Below are 20,319 nucleotides of genomic sequence, written 5' to 3' on the forward strand. Positions count from 1 at the left end.
AAGCAGACATTAAGTGATATAAATGGTTTTTAAGGGTGAAAGACAAAGGGGAGAGGTTTTCTTTGAAAGCTCCATTGGGAAGATGTGATCTCTGAGGGAAAACATCTAAAAATACTCTAGTGCTCCCACTTCCTCAAACTAGGAGGAATTTAATCATAGTTTGTTTATTCCTGGTTCCTAGAATATGTGGGAGTTTCGCCATTCTTTTTTCACTGGAATTGGGATAAGAATCATGCAACAGTTAACAATCTTGTTGTTTAAAGCTATTTTAGATGGTTTCATGCTGTGTGTTTTCCCTTTCTTTTCTGGACTGTAAGATGGTGAGGAAGCCCATTGAGTTGATCAACTGTGATGGAAGCCCATTGGACTGATCACACACACACACAAACCCCTGTATATTATGCTATGTTGTGCTGCAGATAAGTGTTAAAAACGCTGAGGCGTAGTTGTGTTGACTTGGGATTTATTCACCCTCAAACAAAGTAAGACTGCCAATAATTTGTGTGCTGTATCTTAGAAACACAGTGCTATGGAAATCAAATAGGGCTGGTCAAGCAATGCTAACAGAACAGGGTGTGAGTAATTTCTGGTTCAAACATACAAACAGAAGTCAGCGCCTTTCCCACAATACTGGCTTAGGTTGGCAAACGTGTGTGTGTGTGTGTGTGTGTGTGTGTGTGTAAGTAATCAAATGTTCCAGCCTAGTATTTTCATCCACTTTCAAGTCCTGCTTGGCACGAGTGACTTACCAAAGAAACCAGCGTAATTCATACCAGCATAGTTCTTAATTTCCACTCAGACTGTGTGGTTTTTGCATTATAGCTGTTGCATGGAATTTGGTATCCTTGCATGCAGACAACACCCTTTCAGTACTGAGAAGAGGGTTCACTGTTCAGGACACTGTCATAACAGCCTCTTGCCTGCATGCAGGTTAAAGTTGTGCTCCTCCTTTAGCAGTATGCTTCAAAGGCGAATTTATTTCCGTAGATTATCTTTCATAAAACAAATCCTTCTTCAAACTAGCCCTTGGAAGGCACGGCGACGAAACTTGCCTCCACTTGCCAGAGGGAATATTAGCTGAAGCCTCATATCTGAAGAACTTTTCACTATGATAGCCACAGTCAACACAGCCACCAGCTTATCTGAGCTGTATCTGATGCCTTGAAAAGGTGCCCACAATGAGCTGTTCCTCTTGCTTACAGCTTGAGATTGGAACTAAGGTCAGTCAGCATCTTGATAATGCACATTTCGCAAACAGAAGCTTTGAACACTTAGCAGCCCACAGCGTTACCAACTTAAATGTAACCATACTGATTCATGGATGCTTTTCTATAATATTATTATTTCTACCCCAGCTGCTCTGGGCGGCTTTCAACAGAACATTAAAAACAGAATAAAACTTCAAACATTAAAAACTTCCCTAAACAGGGCTGCCTTCAGATGTCTTCTAAAAGTCAGATAGTTGTTTATTTCCTTGACATCTGGTGGGAGGATGTTCCACAGATAGAACGTAGAAGGCCCTCTGCCTGGTTCCCTGTAACCTCACTTCACGCAGTGAGGGAACCAGCAGAAGACTCTTGGAGATGGACCTGTGTCCGGGCTGAAATGATGGGGGTGGAGACGCTCCTTCAGATAAACAGGTCCGAGGCCGTTTAGGGCTTTAAAGGTCAGCACCAACACTTTGAATTCTAATAACATATAGGTTGATTGTTTAATAATAATAATAATAATAATAATAATAATAATAATAATAATTTATTTATACCCTGCCCATCTGGCTGAGTTTCCCCAGCCACTCTGGGCGGCTCCCAATCAGTGTTAAAAACAGTGCAGCATTACATATTAAAAACTTCCCTGAACAGGGCTGCCTTAAGATGTCTTCTGAATGTCAGGTAATTATTTATCTCTTTGACATCTGATGGGAGGGCATTCCACAGGGCGGGCACCACTACCAAGAAGGCCCTCTGTCTGGTTCCCTGTAGCCTCACTTCTCGCAATGAGGGAACCGCCAGAAGGCCCTCGGTGCTGGATCTCAGTGTCCGGGCTGAACAATGGGGGTGGAGTATACAGGACCGAGGTATACAGGACCGAGGCTGTTTAGGGCTTTAAAGGTCAGCACCAACACTTTGAATCGTGCTCGGAAACGTACTGGGAGCCAATGCAGATCTCTCAGAACCGGTGTTATGTGGTCCCGGCGGCCACTCCCAGTCACCAGTCTAGCTGCCGCATTCTGGATTAATTGCAGTTTCTGGGTCACCTTCAAAGGTAGCCCCACGTAGAGCGCATCGCAGTAGTCCAAGCGTGAGATAACTAGAGTGTGCACCACTCTGGCGAGGCAATCCGCGGGCAGGTAGGGTCTCAGCCTGCGTACCAGATGGAGCTGGTACACAGCTGCCCTGGACACGGATTTAACCTGCGCCTCCATGGACAGCTGTGAGTCCAAAATGACTCCCAGGCTGCGCACCTGGTCCTTCAGGGGCACAGTTACCCCATTCAAGACCAGGGAATCCCCCACACCAACCCGCTCCCTGTCCCCCCAAAACAGTACTTCTGTCTTGTCAGGATTCAACCTCAATATTCCAACTCTATGATTCTATGATTCAGTGGCTGGGGCAACATAGGCAGATGGGTTGGGTATAATAATAATAATAATAATAACAATAATAATAATAATAATAATAGACTGCTCCCATTTCCAATGTCCTTACCTGTGCTACCCCTTGGGGTCACAGTGGACAACTTGATGAAGGAGCTTACTCATCTTTTTTCAAAACTAAAAAGTCCCAGTCGATGCAATTTTTCATCACAAGAGTTACTCCATCCTCTTGATGATTTGGGCTGCCCTTTTCTGAACCTTTTCCAACTCTACAACATTCTATTCTAAACTGTATGCACTATTCCAAATCCATAGACTTGTATAACAGCATTATATTAGCAGTTTTATTTTCATTTCTTTTCCTCATTGATCTCTATCATGCAATTTGTATTTTTTTACAGCTGCCGCACACTGGGCTCTGCTTCAGCTGGTTCCTCTAAAAAGCTTGGTTATTTTATCTTTAACAATACTGTCCACCAGTTTTCCCAGGACAGACATTAAGCTAACCAGCCTGTAATTTCCAGGATTCCCCCTGTTGCAAATTCAGAGTCGTAAAGTCTTTAAGTGCTTATCAGTCGCTTGCTCAGTGACAAGAAATTAGTCTCAGCCTCCGTGGTAAGAGCAGTCTTTACTGGTCTGTACAATTGCCAGTGGGATCAAGCTGTGCAATGTTTTGGAGGAGAAAAAAAATCATTTAAATATGATTGTGATGCCCTCATGAGAAGAGCAGCAGCTTTCAAGGAAGGTTGTTGCTATAGACGTCAGGATTCATGGGTAAATTTCAGCATTATTGGAGGCGCAGTAAGTCTGTGATTCTGGGAGGAGAAAGCATATGTATTCTAGAAACTTAGCACCACCACAGCATGGGGCAAAAATGAAAAGCACAATAAAGGGAAGAATTCGATGTTGTGCCATGTTGACAGTTTCATCAGAGCAAGCATTTCAGCTTGACAAATAGAATGATTCCTCTTTTCTCCCTCCATGTATGGTTCTGGGCGTTCTCCTGACCCCCCAGAGCAAACTGTAGGGGCACAAGTGGCACACAGGGGAGGGGGAAAGTCCTGCTGCACAAGCAGAAGTCCTTGTGAGGGCTTTCATTGGTGGGATTCATTAGTTAATTGAATTCTATCAATTATATGTCGGTATGGACATAGCTAGAGAATAAGCTTCAGATTTTTGAACAGGTCCAACTTTTGTTCAGAGAGCAACAGAAAGATCACACTATGTGGTCGGGATCTCCTAAAATTTCAGACTTTAGAGGAATATAGCTATAGTGTCAAAGCCAACCCAAATTTAACAGTCACTTTATATTGACATTACAAGTCCAACAACCCTTGGTTTTTGGTTTTTCCCTGTTAGATGACTATAGAGTACTGTGAAATGGCATTTGCCTGAAGGAGCCAATGAAGGAATATTAACTATAGAAAGAAATATTCAACAAAAAACTAAAGCAGCTTTATATGCATTTACTTTTCTTTTCTTTTTTAAAAAGGAAGCGTTATATAATTTTCTAGGTCGTAATACAATATTATATACAAACCCCATTGAAAAATAGTAAAGAACTATAAAACAAGTAAAAGCATTTATTATTATTTAATGATCTCAAAATAATGAATGTTTATAAGTATATAGTCTTAATATTTACAGGAATGTATTAGGACAACATTTTAAGATAACTCTTTACAATTTATTTCCTGTCGCTTGTATTCAGCATATAATTCTAAACTGGGCAATCCATCTACAGTACTTATAAAATTACAAGCTGATAGAGCGTGAAATGGAATATACATTTTCTATGGGTGTGTACATTCATCCTGGTTTCTAGTTAAACTAATAGCTCAGGATACATTTTACATGAATGTAGGCTACCTAGAGAGAAAAACAGTAAGATGGAAGTCACAAAGGGATTGATTTTTTGCTCATGAGGAGAAGAAGAGGCTGGCACCTCCTGCATCTGTTCCTGCTGCCTTGTTTCCCTCATATTCATCCCAATCCAACAAGCATAACCTGCACATGTAAATAGGCTTCTGGAATCATGTCCCTGCCATGAGTTCAGTGTGACTAACTCCCATGTAAGTGTGCAAAGGGCTGCAGCCTCCTTCATGTAGATTGCTCTTTTGAATATTGTCCCATCAACGCAGAAGGAAATATCCATCTGGCACCTGCACTCTGTGTGAACTTTGAACAGGTGGTCAATGCTAACAGCTCGAAGGTTGCATACAGATGCACCTGCAAACAGAATCAGGTACAGGTTGCTCCCCTCTGAGGTGAGTTCTGCTGCTTTGATTTTGCTCTTCAAAGAACACACATGCAGCCTCCAGGTCTAATGCCACACACATTTTCATTCATATATATCTGCTCATGCCTCTGCTTGGCAGCGTAATTATTTATCTAATAAATATCTAAAAGGGCCACGTCTTTTCAAGGCGCTAAAAATTGCTCCAAGAAATCATTGGAGTTGACTTCATGATCGACACAGGGGTGTTAGCCAATCATACCTGTGCAAATCCAGCTTCTGCTGGAAAAACCCCCAGAAGCGTTTGATCCTGGGGGAAAGATTGTGCATTTGCCAAAAAACCACTTAATGTGCTATCCTGGCTGGCTCATCACTGATATTTTGTGCATCGGTTTGCATACTAAAAATACTGACCATTGGTTGGGAAGGGGTTTGATGGAACTGATTTTCAGACATTCCCTCTCTGTCCAGTAGATCATGAATGGGGAAACCTTGCCCCCCCCCCCCAGGTTTTGCTGAACTATCATTCTCAGTATCCCTGGCCATGGGCCATGCTTGCTGGGGCTGATGGGAGTTTGGAGGGCCAAAGGTTACCCACTCCTGGAGTAGATGATGAACATTTAAAAGCTGAAAGAGCTGGCTACTGGTTTGGTGGAATTCTACTATGTGTAAGTAGGGATCTCTGGATTTGGGATGGTATCCAATGCTAGATAGACCCAATGGAATAAAATCCACAGATTTCAATGCATCTGCTCTGGATGTGGCTAATAATGGATATCACTCTGTGCATCTGGCCAGTCCTAGCATAACCTGGGGTGTGTAGTTTAGGTTGTGTCTTAACTACATTTTAAAATGAGCAGTTCTCGCAATCACACACAAGACTTTCTAGCCCAATAGATAACATTTTCTGCTAGATGCTGTGGACAACTAGTAATATGCAATGAAAATGTAGTGCCCAAATGGCATCTGGCGAAACACTCCCATCAGTTTCAAGGGACAGATGGGAATGTTAACTTGCTTTCACGTTATACATGCAATGTCCATGAACGGGTAACACCTCTGCATCTCATGTGCATCCTCCCTGCATATTTACATCAAAGCCCATACCTATAGGTTGGCAGCAGGATCCATAGCCAATAAACATGCACAGATGCTTTCCCATGTTACCGCTGCCAAAGGCCATTGTTGGATCAGGGTAAAAGTGAGAGAAAATTTCTATTGTCTTCTGTGAATCCTGTATCAATAAAGGTAGACAAGGCTGACTACAATGGTAACAGACTTTTAAGCAAGTTTTTTTAGATATAAAAAGGTGACATTCCTGCAATTCAATATATAAGCAGCAATTATAAACAAAAACAAGCCCTTTATTAAAAACAATCTTTGGTTAGATTGGTATTTTAAACATGTTGGACAACATTTTGTTAACTTCCACGTAAAGAGTGTTTCGGACAAATTATACTTAAGAATGAGTTTGCTGCATACTTTGTATAAAAACTAATAAGTACTACAAAACTATGTGATGATTTTGCTTTTATTTTCTATTATTCTGCAACAATGCTCTTTCAATTGAAATATAACACTCTTGGACATTTGGTTTTGCAACAAACCATACAGTAAGTTAATTTGCAATATAACACCAGGCTTTGGCAGTTGTGGATGAAATTGATTTTTGTTCTCTATTAAAACTAAATTTCATCCTCAACTTACACAGCATAGGATTTTTTTTTTGGTATATATGATATGATGCACTGCAGTTCATAACTAGGAAGACTGTTATCTGAACATTTCATATTGTATGTAACATGAAGCAAACGTTCTATATTTTGCTTTGTTGGTTTTGCTCAAGATATGCGTAGAAGGTGTAGATCAAGAGGGAGCTGGTGCCCTGCCAAGAACACACGTAATAAATAAATTTAAAGACTTTTCATGTATATGGGGCAAAATTAAGAGGGGGGGGGTCTGCTCAGGGTGCTTGCCCTTTTGATTCTACTTTCATCTTTGTGTCCACCTGTATCACTGGGGCTATCTATTGAGGATGCCATATTTTTGGAGCAATCGTATCCTAAGCATTAGGCCTGACACTAGATATAACTGTGGAGCAGATGGACCTGGCAGGTATGTTCTAGCTCTCGGACTTGTTATCCGGAGCTTCCTCTTGGGTTACTTTCCCTGGAGGCTGACATTGGAAGGAATGTTGTCATGTGCCTTGGCTGCCCAAACCCCGTCACCAGTGCCATTCGTTGCCAAACGCTTGCAAATTGTAGGGAGGGCATGTGATGGTTGCTTAGCAGCCACTAAACAGATTCTCCCATTTCTTTTCTTCTCCATCCCAGGAGATGGAGATAGGTTGCCAAAAAGACCCAGATGAGGCTGTTGGGCCCTCAGCCTGTAGGAAGTAGCAAGTGTTACTTGTTGGGGATCAGCAACAGGTTTTTTGTTTTTAAAAATCCCTTTACATTTTGCAGATGGCATACAAAAAGTATACTTGCTACTCATCACATTTTCCACAACATAATGTACCTGAAGATTTTTTGTACTCTGGAAAGTGCCGTATAAATGCTAACCGTTACTATCAAGTCTGAAGGACGTCCATGTGATCTGCTCCCAGTTGCTGTTATTTTAAAGAGGCATGCACTAAATTTTACACATACATGCCCTTCAGATGTGATGAGAGGCGTGCATATCTTGTACTTGGCTGTCCGTATCCCAGTACAAACTGTAAAGTGACAATTGCAAATGAGGGCTAGCTAGGTGTTCGTAGAAGGATTTGTTCGACTTTGAAGTGTCCAGAACAATTTGTGCATGGTAGACTTGCAAAGGCAACCCGGGCTTATTTCTTTCTGCATGGCACTCGATAGGGTCATAGGGAAAACTGAACACAAAAAGGGGATTTGGCAGGAGATGCAACATGGAAGTATTTATATGCTGATGCCTAGAAGCCTCCGACACAAGATGAGGGAACTGGAGAGCCTGATGTTAAAAAAATAAATAGTAGGCACATCAGAAATTCTGGAATGGGCAGAATAGGTGGAACATCATCATAATGTAAACTTTATAGTAACCTCAGAGAAGAGTGTATTTGGGGCTGTTGCTCTGTATGTCGAAAGTGGACATAGAGTCCTAAAAGCTAGAAAAATTAAAAGGACTATTTTCATCCACACAATCATTGTAGGTGGAAATATCTGGTCCAAAACATGGCTTAGAACTTGAGTTCTATTATCCCCACTTCACCAAAACGCCAAAGGTAATATTAAGTTGCAGTCCTATATGTACTTACATGGGAAAATTTACTTCCCAGGTAACATGCATAGGATTGCACTGTTGATCTTAAACTTGATTTAAAAAAATAAATCCTCAAGGATTCTCAGGAATAACATCTATACTATATTTGCAGAGGGACACCCTTGGCCCAGCGCATGCTCGCATGGGCTCTTCTTCCCTCAACTCAGCCCGCTATGCACTCTTCCTCATGCATTTCATTTGCTGATTCTCCCTTTCTGCCATTCATTCCTACTCCTTCCACACTCCCTCCCCCTGTCTCTTTGGAGCCGACAGGAATTACAAGCTGTCACACAAAGAAACAATTGTGTGAAAGAGTACTTTCTTAATATCTCTTCGGAGCATGCTGCTTGTTAATTTCATTGAGTGACCCTGAATATTATGAGGGAGAAATCTCTCTCTCTCTTCCCCCTCGTGCCAGTCACAATTGTATAAGATATCCCAATTTAGTAAAAAAACAAACAAACAAAAAACCAAAGCCTCAAATGTTCATAGAGAAGATGCTCCAACCCTTTGATAAGAGTGAGAGAAATGAAAGCAGCAGAGAAGCTGGAAAGTGGCAGAGAACAATATTTGGATACCTTTGTCAGGGAACTGGGCAGCTGAGTCATCGTAACTGCTGAACTGAACGGTGCTTTGAGTTACGATGCTCTGGTCAGTGAAATGATAGGTGGCTGTGGTATCTGGAAGTATAAGATGTAATCAAAGATGGGATGTCCAGCTACACTGAGCAGGATGACCTGTGAACGTAATTGCTTGGGGAATAAGTTTGTTTAACATATTCCTTCAGCAACTAGGTTCCTAGGTTTGTGGAGGGCAGTGCAATTTGCTAGCAGCTGTGTGTGTGCTCTTTAATTCAGGGCACTTTGAAAAAAGGCCCCTCAGTGCTTGGGGAAATTGTGCTGTTGCTAATATTCTTTCTTGTCCTCTGGACCCCCTCTGGAATGTGCACTTAGACACTCTGGATTACTAAACATAAATGCCCTTTTCACAAATCCTTCATCTTTCACCTCAGAAGGAATGAAAGATATTCAAACAAACTGCTCTCAGTAGTGCTGGGCTGATGGCCCCACCATTTTGTTCACTGGCGTGAGTGAAGTGATGAATTGGACTCTACCCAAGGCGTGAGCCCCAGATGAGAAACAAAATCTTCTTGCCACTGCTTTTGCTTAAGAGAAAATATTGCATGTTCAGCATAGAGCCCAGGAAACACAACAGGATTTCTGCTTGCAAAAAAGGCCAGCAGATTGAAGCACAGTTTTTCTTCCTCTGTCTTGCAAGGAAGAACTCCACAGGATGCTCTTTATTTGCTTTGCAAACTGTAAAGCTCCCATACAGCTTATCAGGAATGGGGAGCCTCTAGTTATTCAAAACCCTCAGCCATTTTTCAATAAATAAGCTAAAGTAAAATTCCCAAGAGAATAGCCTACCTGTTCTATTTTCTTAAAATATAAAAACAGTGATAGTTATAAGCTAACCATGAAATATAGATATATGTAAAAAAAAATATCCCTGCATTGCTTTTTGTGCAAATAAAACCCCCAAAAGATCCTTGTCAGAAACAGAATATGGTCCTCCATTTTTGTAAGAACGTAATTTCTTACATAGATATAAGCAAAATGGTTGCATATGCTTAAACATGCACCAGGCTGTTAAAGAATCAAGTCCTATCCTTTAAATAGTGGCTTGCTTATGAGTGGAATGCCCCGGAATAAAACCACTTCCTCTTCTACACTTCAACATGGCATGAATGAATGGAAGACGCACTCCCTCTATGGCTCATTGACGATCTGGGGCTATGGTTGTTACAGTTTTCACCTTTTCTTTTCTCCTTGCCCCCCCAGTTTTCTAGCAGCTGCAGCTTTCCCTGTTCTTCTTTCATGAAGACTTCCACCATCAGAACTTTCTCCTTATGAATTTGCTGACTGATGTCCTTGGGAATGTCTGGGATAATCCAGTCCACAAAGTCACTCATAAACATGACCAAGTTCTGAAAAATAAGAATTTCAGAGCCAATGTTAGCAGACAAAAGTAAGCACTTTGAAGTCCCAATTATTACAACGGAGAGCTCATTATTTGCAAAAATTTGCCCCATGGAAGTCTGCGGAACATAAACATTGGTTAACTTTGAGTAGATTGTGTCCTAAATCATGTTCCTAAATAAGCTTGCTTGGAAGCAACCTTGATTGAAATCAATGGGAATTACTTCTACAATTAGGACGGATATGCTAGACATATTTTTTTATTTATTTAGAAACCAGAGTTATGTAAAATTAGTGTGCAGTTTACAACTCTCTGGCATACATGGCCACAGATATTTAAGGCCCACTCCCAAACAAAACCAGCCTGTCATGAATAAAATTCCCCAGTGTCTGACTGCATGCAACTCTCCTTTTCTAAATGTCACTTTTTATATATGAAGATTAAGAAAGAAAAAGTAAAAAAGTCTGTTTTGTGACACATTAAGGACACACACGGTTTTCCTCCCTGGCTTCTCTGGTCACATGGCCAACATCTGCCTGATCTAATACATCTGTAGCAGAAAACACATGTAACACTCTTTGTATGTTACAACACATGTACCTTTTCTTTCTCAGAAATGAATTTCCTGGTGGGAAGTGGTAATACTTAGGCCCTCAACTCATAGAGAGTCAAATTCAACAAATATTGGTTCAGAGAATTTATTTATTTACTCTTTTTTTATCCCGTCCTCCCCCATCCCACCAAAAGGAGCCCAGGGCAGCCACCCAATACCAACAAATAAAACAACATAATTCAAACACTACTAAAGTCAAAACTATCAAAGCACATTTCAAATACATCATTCTAGCTGCTAAATGTACCACCCCTTCAAGTACAAAATGCCTGGCCAACAAAAATGTATTAAAATGATGGCAATGTTTGTGACAATCATCCTTCATTGGGGGGGGGGGATTTGATAGTAGGGATGCTGCCAAAGAGCAAGGTCATGCTGTGGCCTACCGCCCGCCCCCCCATCTATCTCCATTGGTGGCACTACAAGCAAGGCCTCAACCATTGATCTTAAGGCCTTGTCTGGTTGGTATTGGAGGAAGTGGTCTTTTACATACTTAGACTCTGAGCTATTAAGGGCTTTGTGATTACCAACACGTTGAATTGGAACTGGTGGCTTTACAAGAAGCCAAGGCAATGCTAGGACAGGTGACACATGACCCAATCTGGCAGTCACAGACCATCTTCAATGGAAGTCCCATGTGGAGCACTTGACCTAGTACAAACAGGTCACCAGAGCATGGGTTACTGGCACCAGGCTATCCTGGTTCAAGAACAGTTGTTGCTGGCACAACAGTCAAAATTGGGCATAAGCTGCCCCAGATGTCATCTAGCTATACAGTGACTCCTCGTATCAATGAGTACTCTTGGAGGGTTTCATTCTCCCCATTTCTCTCCTGATAAACATGACTAGGGCTATTTTGGTGACAAAACCAGACCTGGAGCCAGAGTAAAATGGGTCCAGATAATATTGTTATCGATATGTGGGTGCTAAATGCTTGGGTTTAATAAATGTTAGGATTTAATTAGAACTGGGATGTGAAGATGGCATGTCAGACCCCTGTGTCTAAGATATGTGTATTAGGTTATATCATATTAACACAGTATTCTCTTTTCCAAGCTCTGTCTGTTAATACAGAGCCACCTTAAATAATTTTGGGATATACTTTACCTGAAACACTATTACAAATGCTAGTCTTGCTGCTAGCACAGCCCAGAAATCCTTTGCAATATCATATTTAGTTTCAGACCATGGGGGATCTCGGTAATCTTTGTATCTGAAAAGCAGAACTGAGAGTCAGTATATTCAAGATGGGGATCTCGACTGAATATACACAGTATGGCTCTTGCAAAAAGCATGAAACTTTGCCAAAGTTTTGTTGCTTTGTTGTACCCTTATCATATCCACCTGTTGGTGTTGCTTAATATTTCAGTTGTAGCCTTCTTAGAGATGCTGAGAAAAAGTGCGTGCATGTATGTTTTGCGTACGTATGTGTGTGTGAGAGTGAGCATAGGCATTTCTTGAACAGAAAGGGCTTATTCCATGCAAGCCTCAAAATACATGTTATTATCACCAGTTATCTATGTAATAGTCCGGGTTGATTTGTGAGAAAACCAATCACAATTGGATCCTTCAAAAAGAGAATTTTGAGCGATTTCTAAAACTAAAAGTAGGCTGATGCCTATTAAGTGATGTTATCATGTTGGTAATAGACCTAACTTTGCCATTAGCCCTCCCCTGCATATTCCATCTACTGTAAGTGCAAATTAGGGTAGGGGGAAAGGATGCAGGTTGGTGGGGTGGTGAAGAAATGATATGGAGCCCTTATCACCCGAAGTCCTATGAGACTTGCAATAAGAAAGTAGGCAGAGACCCTTTGGGACTCATTCCTGCCTTCTTCAGCCACCAGTTGGGGAAGGCATAAAGCGCTGCCTCATTGGATGGACTGAAGCAAAATATGTAATAAAACAAATAAACCATCTCCCATTTTAAAATAGGAAGAGCTGGCTCCAAATGGAAATCTTATCCAGGAAAAGATTTGCTGTGGGGCAAAAGGGTTAACACAACTTTTTAAAATGATTGGGTTGGAGGCCAGGGAGAAGCTTCCTAGCAATTTTAGTACAGTATATTGACCAGGAGTTGTGCAGTATATTGGAAGGTGTTCTCAGCCCTCCTATGTCATGAGCACGAAGGTACAATGAAGCCTTGAGGCCCAGGAGTGCAGATTTTTGCACTCTAGATTTTCTGGACTCCAACTCCCACCATCCTTAGCTAGCACAGCCAATGGTCTGGGATGTTGGGAGTCCAGCAGCATCGCAAGGACCATAGGCTCCCCACCCCCTGTCCTAGGAGATGAGTGACACCAGAGATAGCAGGGTGTGTGGGGTGGAAGATATATTTTGGTGCAGGGAAGGAAGGGGTGCTAGCTTTGATAGCCCTGAGTGGCTTGCACGTAATCCTGGAGAGATTATGTGGGATGCTTACGGCAGGAGATTACATTTGGGTTTGGGACCTAATCAAAAGGAGCACTGTGGCTTAGAAGTTCAGATTGGCACAGGAAATGGGCGAAGCTTGTGTGGTCATGAGTTTGTTCTAGCACACGTGAAGTTGACCATTATATTTTCAACAATGCATGTTACTGGGATAACTAATGAGACAGAACAGTCTAGTCTCTGGTTTAGATCTTCAGATTCCAGTCTTTGGACCAGAAGCCAAAAGCATATCCAACGGTAATAGGATTATGGATATATGTTCTGAGGTTGACGGGGCCTGTTCAGTAGTCTTAAAGCATTGACCATGCAAGCTAACAAGCTTTCTGGGTGTTCTTTGATTACAGGACTAGGTGCTACAGTAGTAAGTAGAGCCTCGAGTAGCTGAGCTGTATTGTGTATTTGAAAGGTTGAGCTATAAAACAGTCATAAAGACAAAGGGGAGTAAGCAGCAGCCGTAGCTTTTCATGCAAAGGCTGTGGGAAAGCAGGTCCTCACACAGGCCTCTGTGTTTGGTGGGTGTTAAACAAATGGAGGAGTCCTGTGGATAATGACTAGTTCTGGTATGTGTCCTCTAACAGGCTGGGGTTGTTAGTGTGGACGCTACTAACTAGAAATGCTTCACAGCGAAGGGGGGTAGTTTTAGACAGCTTTGTTATTCTTCCTTGGGTGGCAGGGCAATGGGAGGAAATGAGATCACATCAAGGCCTCAGGGGCACTCTTATGGGCCATAGCTATGGGGAGAGCTGGAGAAGCTCTGAAGTCGACAGTTTTCAAGCTTCGAGAAAGGTGTCAAGGAAAGGAAATGGTATGGCTCAGACCATGACAACTGAGACGAGATCGTGGATATACACAGAAGGAAGATTTGTATGCAGATGGAAGGTGGTAGCCACAAATCCATGTTCAAATACATACAACCTAAATACATGGAAACTTAAATATGAGTCCTTCTGAGATGCATGAATGGGTCAACATCCCAGGGGAAAATCTCTTTTAAGGAAATAACAGTATGTACCTGCATATTTGGACTGGGTAGCCAAGCTCCATAGCGTCATTTGGAGCTGTTCCATCTTGAAAATCGCTGACATTAAAATAGGATAGCGTATGGTTCACGAAGCCATGCATGGTGCCACTTTCACTGTACATATACAGGTACACGAGGCGTGGAATGAAGTCAGATGTGAATGAGATCACAAATGCCTAAGCCATAAGAGTAAACAATGAGCGCAATATTCAGGCAATGCTTGACTGATTTCATAACCAAACTCAACTGTCTCCTCCCCCAGTTGGGCTTATGAGCAGATGGACTGCTATAAATCAGGCTGGTTTCAGGCCATAATCCGCAGATTAATGATTTTCTTCACTCCATAGAAGTTTTGATATTCGAACTCTAGAACTGCAGCAAATTGAGAATGAGCAATTGAGGTTGGCTGAGGACATAACATCATGTGGACAATAAAAAACAGGTCCTTCATTGTTTTCTAATTTCAATATGGTTCTGCTTTCAGTATAAGTGCAACATTTGCAGTGCTCTGCTCTCTCTGGTTCTATATCCACATATTATTATTATTATTATTATTATTATTATTATTATTATTATTATTATTATTATTTACTAAGGCATTAAGGGGAGTGTATGTTTAAGAATCCCCTCTTGCTTTCGTTGTTGTGTGCAGTGAGCCATTTGAACCACTTTGCACTGATGTGGTCTGAAAGTAATAGCAGTTTGGGTCAGCCTAGGCAGATGCTACAAATCAAGGGCACCTAAATTTATTATAATCTTGTCAAACAATAATGAATGTCCATACCATAAAGGGGATGACACACAGTAGTTGTTTAAAAAGACCAGAAAACATTCCATCCAGGAAGACTCAAACGTTAAAAAATGTACCAACATTTTTGGTCCTTTATAATATTAATAAATCTTATATAATTAGATTTGCTGGTGTGAGAACAAGAGGGACTACCAGAAAATTGAGCGGGGGCTGGGGAGCATTTGGGGAACATATAGTCATTTGCTCGGGGCCCAAATAATCCTTTTCCAAAGGATTCTTAGAAAGCAGGAGTGGGGAACTTGTGGTCCTCCAGATGTTCTTGGACATCTGGAGGACTAAAGCCACAGCCAGCGTAGCCAATGGACGGGGACAATAAGAGTTGCAGCCAAGCAACACCTAGAGGACCACAGGTTCCCCATTTTTGTCATAAGGGAATATTGCTGTTTTCTCCTAGCTTTCTCCATCAGTGGCTTCCGAATCCAATGTACCGATTCCACACTCAGACCCATTTGGAAGCTTAATAACTGACACATATCACTTTAAGGAAAAGGACAAAGAATGTTGTGCTTAACAAGCTTGGAAGCAAAAAGTCAAGAATGAATGTGGACACACAGAGGTGAGCATCAACCGACACAGCTTCTGACTGAGCACAACTGGGAGACAGTGCAAGAGTGGCAGAAGTAGGGAGACTTTCTCGCCTATTTCTATTCCACAGTTTCACATATTTTTCCATCACTGGATGAGCATCTTACACACAAGGCTACAGGGATGGGCCACATCTGAAGGGGGAAAGGGAAGGAGGTAAGGGCCTCACATAAAGATGCAAATATGGCCGTGACTCCTTGAAGGACCAGAAAGAGAGGAAGCAGGCACCCAGAGAGAAAAGGGTGGGCAAAGTCAGCTGGAAATAGAAGTTGAGCATGGCACTTGCCTTCCTAATTATATTCCTAACTATTTGGTGGACATCCCGCTAGTATGTTATTAAATCATTGTTTGGTGATCTCTTAAGTTATTTTACATTGCAGTGTTTTCCTCTACTCCAACTACAACAAATGCCAGCTGAATTATGCGAGCTTCGAAAGACTCTTGGGATGCCCTTTAAAGCGTGGCAAAGAACTGAAGACAAACCAACTCTATAAATAAACGATTACACAAAAACATCCATTTTAACAGGGCTATTAGATGCATCAAGATAAAACGGACTGGCCCACTGGGCCACATGGCCTTTTCTAAACATGAAAAGCCTAATGATTGTAACTAGTTTTGTTGAGATGTTTTAAAAGAAGTAAGACACATAATACAGAACATACAACCTAGGTCAGTTATGTTTTCAACAATTCTCCTGCTTGCCCCTTTTAACAACTATTGCAGGAATCAGCAATTTTTTTTAGCCGTGGGTCGGTCCACTGTCCCTCAGACCTTGTGGCGGGCCGGAGAAGCGGCACGGGGGGGGGGGAGCTGGAAGAAGAGGCAAGGGGGGGGCAAGTAGTCCTCCTTCCCACCCCCAGCCCTTACCTTCCCTGGGGCTGCCACCGCCACCACCACCACCGCTGCTTCTTCTCATGGGTAGGCAGATCAAGCTCGTCTGCTCCACTCTCTGGCCCACAGGAGCACCAGGGTGGCGGCAGCGGTGGAGGAAAGATGAGCGGTGTGAAAGGACTGGCTCCAGAGAGGGGCTGCTTAAAATGGTGCTCAGCCAGCTCAGCCCAGCCCCCTTCGTCTTCTAGGCAGGGTGGGGAGAAGCCAGGAGGAGGGAGGGAGGAGGCTCTGCCGCGGTGTGTGTGGGGGTGTGTGTGGGGAAATGGAATGGCGCAGAAAATTTTTTGGTGCAGGCCGAACGAACAGAATCCTCATGCCAATCCACAGACAGTCCGCAGGCCAGATCCTGAAGGCAATTACGCCTGATCCGGCCCGCGGCCCTTAGTTTGCTGACCCCTGGGCTATTGCCTTTAAGAAGCAGGTGTTAGACATGAGATGAAAAGAGTCACTGTTGGGCAACTGGTTGCTTCAGGTATCTGGAATGAGAGCTGCACTCACCTGGTAGGATAGGAATGGAAAGAAGTTTGGTCAGATTTGGTGCAGGGTCTAAGAAGTTTGTGAGGGGAGGCAGTCTCAGGAAGCAGGCAATCTTTTGGGTCACACCGCCTACCAATATGGTTGCTTATATGCTTCTGTAAGGCCTAATCACATTTGCAATGTACAACTGTACATATGTAAAAAGTGCGAATAGAATACTGCAACAAGATGAGCTCACTGTCTTTTGCAAAGGAAATTGAAACTCTGCCCTGTGCCTGGGAAAGGGGAGTATGAGACAATATGCAGAACAATAAATGTCTGCTTTCTTCCATGAAAGCTGAAATAGGGTAGGGTGAGTCAGAGGAACAAAAAAATGACATTTGTCATTGTTGAAGAGGTTGCTATAAGAATTATGAAAAAGCAGGAAAAGTGTCCTCAGAGAGGAAAATGAGATCTATTATTATTATTATTTTTAAACAGAGAAGACACATGTGCTCTAAATTCCACTGACTTGGAAGCCTCCAGGTAGCAGCCAACAGTCAAGAAGTATAAAAATTGGGCTGACATGTGCTAAAGAGCAGCTCACACTTTCTCTCTCAGCTTCCCACCTGCTCTATAGAACTTGCTTCACATGAAAAACTATCTGCCTGAGTGGGAAGACTAAACAACAGCAGTGTCAGGAAAATCGTTACCATACTTTACTGATAAATAGTCCTTTGTTAATAAAAGTTTCGAAAGTTATAAAAGTGACTTATATTATTTGTGTTTCAAAAGAAAGCTTGTGAAATTGAGATTAAAAGTTTCTTTATTTTTGTTCCATGAAAGCTGAAATAGGGTAGGGCAAGGTAATTAAATAAATCAGAGCAAGATATTAGACTCACAACAAAACTTTGACAGTGATTTGCCCATGGCTGCCCAGCGAGCTTAATCGCTGAGTGGGAATTTGAACCGAGGATTTACTCCAGATTCCACACCACACTAGATGTCTATAATGTTAACATTTCCAAGTAACTGAAAGGAAATTAAGAATCGGCGTGATCAATCACTATTTGCAAAGAATTACTTACATTTATGATCACAGCAAGTTTTCCCACACCTCTGAGGATATTATACCATATTCCTGGAGGGAAAAGACAAGCAGAAGGTTAAAAGACTTTAAAATGGCTACCCATAAGAATGGATAACTATAAATAACATCACTGTACAAGTTCAAGGTGCTGGTTTTTATCTCCATAGCCTAAACAGCTTGGGGCACAAGTACTCTAAATACTATCTTCTGCCATATGTATTGTCTCATACACTCTGCTCCATATGTGAGATCCTGCTTCAATTCCCTAATTGTTGTTCTTATTGCTATTTAGTTTAGTGATGGAGTTGTCCATTTGTTTACACTTTGTCCATTTGTGTGTTTGTGCATGTGTGCATATATAGATAATTTTCCGCATATAGATATATTTCTATTATTTTATTTATTTGATCCCTGCTCTGGGATTGAAACGTTGACTAAAGTATCATCTTCACCACCAGTGTCATCATCTCATCACCTTATGCAGTTAGTAGACATGAATTTCCCTAGTAGAATAAAGGAGGATTGAAATTTAAAACACAAAACTAAAATAAGAGTCCTGCCTCATCCATCACATATGGCAAAGTGACATAAATAAGGAATAATATTAACTAGTTACTGTGCTGTTAGTGAACTACTTACCTATATCTTTTGCTCTTACTGCAACTGGCCTTCTAAGCTCAGTAACAAACTTCTTTGCATCCAGACGTATTTCAATGATGTTGTTCAGGAGCGCAAACAAGGGAGCCAGTGGGAAAGATGCAACAAACAGGGTTACAAACCCAAACTGGATGACTGAAAATTAAAAAGAAAACACACTGTAGTTTGCATATTATGCTGTTCTAGATGGAATGTATTTTTGGAAACAGCTCCCCACAAACAGCCAGTGCTAACTACTGAAACCACAATATTCTCAGATCATATGCATATGAATATAGGAAGGTGCTGACCCTGTAATGTTAGCCTACAGTAGGCTGCCTGCTGGTTTATGTTTTCTAGAACTTCATGAGATAGCAACTTTCTTTGTAGGGGGATATAATAACCTTTATTTCAGCGAAAAAACAGGATCACATATTGTATAAAAATAGATTTCAAAGTTTAAACGGCTGGCAGTTTTTAGAAAACCAACAACTGGTACATGAAAACTACAAATGCTCTGGGCTAATTAGTGTAGCTTGGAATGGAAAGAGGTCTGCTTAATTATGGACTGAGAATGATCTTCCAAGCTACTACAGCAGCAAGAATTCTCATCGCAAAGTATTGGAAGACACAGGAGCTACCCACTCTGGAAGAATGGCAGATGAAGGTGATAGACTATATGGGACTGGCTGAAATGATTGGCAGAATCCGAGACCAAGGGAAAAAGACGGCGGAAGAAGATTGCAAGAAATTCAAAATTCATCTCAAGAAATATTGTAAAATTAATGAGTGCTAAAATGTTGAGGTTATAGAAAAAAGGGGATTACAGATATAAAAGATCAAGTAAAAGAGAAGAACAAGGGAAAATTAGATAAATTTAAGGGGAAGGATTTGCTGAAATAAATTTGGAAATAGGGATGCAGAAAGGGGAGGTACGGGGAAGTTGGTGAAGTAGGGTTTAAGAAAAAAAAAGATTTGAAATTATACTTGTGTGTTTATGTGTTTGTTTGTTTGTATTGTGTATTGTTTGTGTTTACATAAATGTTGAAAAACCAATAAAAATTTTATATATAAAAAAAGAGAATGATCTTCCAAACCAGGGATTTACTTTTTAAAAATCTCACATGGTGTCTATTTGCAGTGGCCTCTATCAGTCCCTTTGGTCATGGTCAAATGTTGTACCAACACCATCCAAATAACATGTTTGTTGACATATTTATGAGTTATATACTGTTAATTGAATTGGTGATCTCTTGAAAGTTTATTGAAGGCATTTTTATTGTCAGGTAATTGTTCACATTTTTGCCTTTTGGTGTTAATTGTATTTGTTTCTGTTTGATGTTGTCAGCCAGTTTGGGATAACTTTTGGAGAGAGAATGAGGTACAAATATAAGGAGTTCAGTGAGTGGATAACATGGAGATGACAGAATTCACCATGTTTTGCTTAGTAGCCTTCCAAAAGCATCTGTTTGTAATCTTGAAGACAAAGTGTTGTACTAAATGGCTCTTTGTTCTGAACCTGCAGCATCCATGTTTCACATGGTTTCACCATGATCTGCTATAATCACAAATTTAAAGCACTGGATATAGTTCTGCAAGGCAATTGCCTCAACCTCTCCCTCTCCCTGCAGTGCTGGCAGGGAGCCTTTGCTCAATCCAAATCATAACTCCACCAGCCCAGGGCAAAGGG

General features: G+C 41.4%; 1 protein-coding gene across 5 annotated transcripts in view; it reads right to left on the reverse strand.

Moving 5' to 3' along the window:
- Nucleotides 1-4,161: 4,161 nt before the first annotated feature.
- The window catches only part of ANO1 (anoctamin 1), a 142,169-nt gene continuing 126,011 nt past the window's right edge, over nucleotides 4,162-20,319 (reverse strand). For all 5 annotated transcript variants that reach the window (XM_083463156.1, XM_083463159.1, XM_083463157.1 and 2 more), the window contains 5 exons: nucleotides 18,633-18,785; nucleotides 17,992-18,044; nucleotides 14,149-14,333; nucleotides 11,815-11,920; nucleotides 4,162-10,101 (listed from right to left, as the gene is read on the reverse strand). In XM_083463156.1, the coding sequence (XP_083319282.1) occupies nucleotides 9,841-10,101; nucleotides 11,815-11,920; nucleotides 14,149-14,333; nucleotides 17,992-18,044; nucleotides 18,633-18,785 (758 nt within the window). In that variant the 3' untranslated portion in view covers nucleotides 4,162-9,840. The remainder of the gene's footprint in view (nucleotides 10,102-11,814; nucleotides 11,921-14,148; nucleotides 14,334-17,991; nucleotides 18,045-18,632; nucleotides 18,786-20,319) is intronic.

This window comes from Podarcis liolepis (genome assembly GCF_965112155.1).
Source record: "Podarcis liolepis genome assembly, chromosome: 1".
NCBI classification, from domain to species: domain Eukaryota; kingdom Metazoa; phylum Chordata; class Lepidosauria; order Squamata; family Lacertidae; genus Podarcis; species Podarcis liolepis.